Source organism: Penaeus monodon, chromosome 23 (assembly GCF_015228065.2).
Source record: "Penaeus monodon isolate SGIC_2016 chromosome 23, NSTDA_Pmon_1, whole genome shotgun sequence".
NCBI lineage: Eukaryota > Metazoa > Arthropoda > Malacostraca > Decapoda > Penaeidae > Penaeus > Penaeus monodon.
Genome location: NC_051408.1, coordinates 4,204,753 through 4,206,382, shown reverse-complemented (window position 1 = coordinate 4,206,382; position 1,630 = coordinate 4,204,753). Strand labels below are relative to the sequence as shown.

Genomic DNA, 1,630 nt, shown 5'->3' with positions numbered 1-1,630 from the left:
TATGGTTGGCAATTGTTTATTTTGCATGGACAGTTTTTAGAACTAGATATCTTTTCATAGGTATTTTTAGAGGGGGGGGGATGGTACGGTGTTGTGGCAAGTGCTTTATACTTGATTATTTTAAGTGGGAAGGAATGGCTGGGTGTGGTTGCTAGGTTTTGTAAGTGTAGCTTGTGCTTCGTGAGTGCATTGATTAGTGCATTGATGCCTGGAGTGAGTACAATTTGGGACTAGTGCACTTCCAGGAAAATGTTCTTGTCAATAAAGCTGATTTAGTTGATTGTAAATTGTATATTGGAAATTAGCTTTTTCATGGTGTCTTTACATTATTCTTGATGTTTGTATATGTAAATTGCTACAATTTTCTTTGAAAGTTCTTTAAAGATTAAGTATTCAAATTTTTAGAAATTAAGATAATGCATTTATATATATCAACAAAACAAGCATATAAATGTGGAGAAATGAGGTTGTAACAGGCATGTTTTTGATTTTCAAGAATCTGGGGAGAATTTGGGTATGGATATATGAGACTTTCATGTCTTCCTTACTTTTTCTCATAACAATATAGCTTCTCATGTAAAGTGTCGCACTGGCAGATATTTTGCATAGAAGGACATTACATATCTATCTATATTTAAAAGAATGTTTTTTGCTTGCAGCACCTGGTCCTCCTGGCCCACCCGGTCCCTCGGGTCCGGGTGGACCCCCAGGACCAGCTGGCCCCCCAGTGCCCCGACCCTTGACCTTGCCGCCGGGACCCACGCCGGTCCCTGGCCCCATCACTACCATTGTACCGCAGGCCCCTGGTACGCCAGCTGTGGCAACGGGGACAGGCATGACTGCCCTCTTACCACCAGAACTACCTAGTAAGTATTGAAGTGTGGTTTTCCTCCAAGGGCTCCTTGGGGGTCTTCCAGCAGGAGGAGAGCAAAATTAAATGTCTGGACGTTTTTTTCATTGGCAGATTTACTTTATTCTGATCAAAGATTATTTGTAAGGATCTTTATTTTGATAAGAGACAACTTTGTTGGTGGTAGTTATCCATCAATGCTTTAGTGAACCGAACCTAAATACTGGTTAGCAAGGATCCACACCATGCATAGTCGGTTTGCTTCAAGTGGAATAAACATGTTCTTACACTGTAATTTGCACTTGAACTGCTGACTGTGCATGTGGCCTGGTACACGGTTCAGGTTGGCACAGGTAAAACACGGCACGAGTGGGTTAAGTGTCCAAGTCTGAGCTTTATGATCAGGGTTTACTAGTTTGCCACTTTCCTTCTCAACTTACTGATTACAGCTCTCTACAGTATTCCAGGTAGAATTTACTTGCATCTGATTCTCTGTTCTTTTCTTTTGACACACCAGCTTTTGTAGCACCAAGAAGACCGAATCTCGGGCGAGAAGGTCGACCTATCACGTTGCGGGCCAATCACTTCCAGATCTCTATGCCGAGAGGTTACATTCACCACTATGATATTAGTATTACCCCTGATAAATGCCCGCGCAAGGTTAATCGGGAAATTATTGAGACGATGGTTCATGCTTTCCCTAGAATTTTTGGCACTCTAAAGGTATGTGTGGGAATATTTTTGATTTTTTATTCATGGTTTTGGATATGGTTTGCAATG

General features: G+C 41.5%; 1 protein-coding gene across 1 annotated transcript in view; it reads left to right on the top strand.

Annotated features, from left to right (window-relative positions):
* Positions 1 to 1,630, top strand: part of LOC119587732 (protein argonaute-2-like) — a gene marked incomplete in the record, with an annotated part of 19,396 nt that overhangs the window by 3,115 nt on the left and 14,651 nt on the right. Inside the window, 2 exon segments of the mRNA XM_037936419.1 lie at positions 660 to 866; positions 1,368 to 1,573. Coding sequence (XP_037792347.1) covers positions 660 to 866; positions 1,368 to 1,573 — 413 coding nt within the window.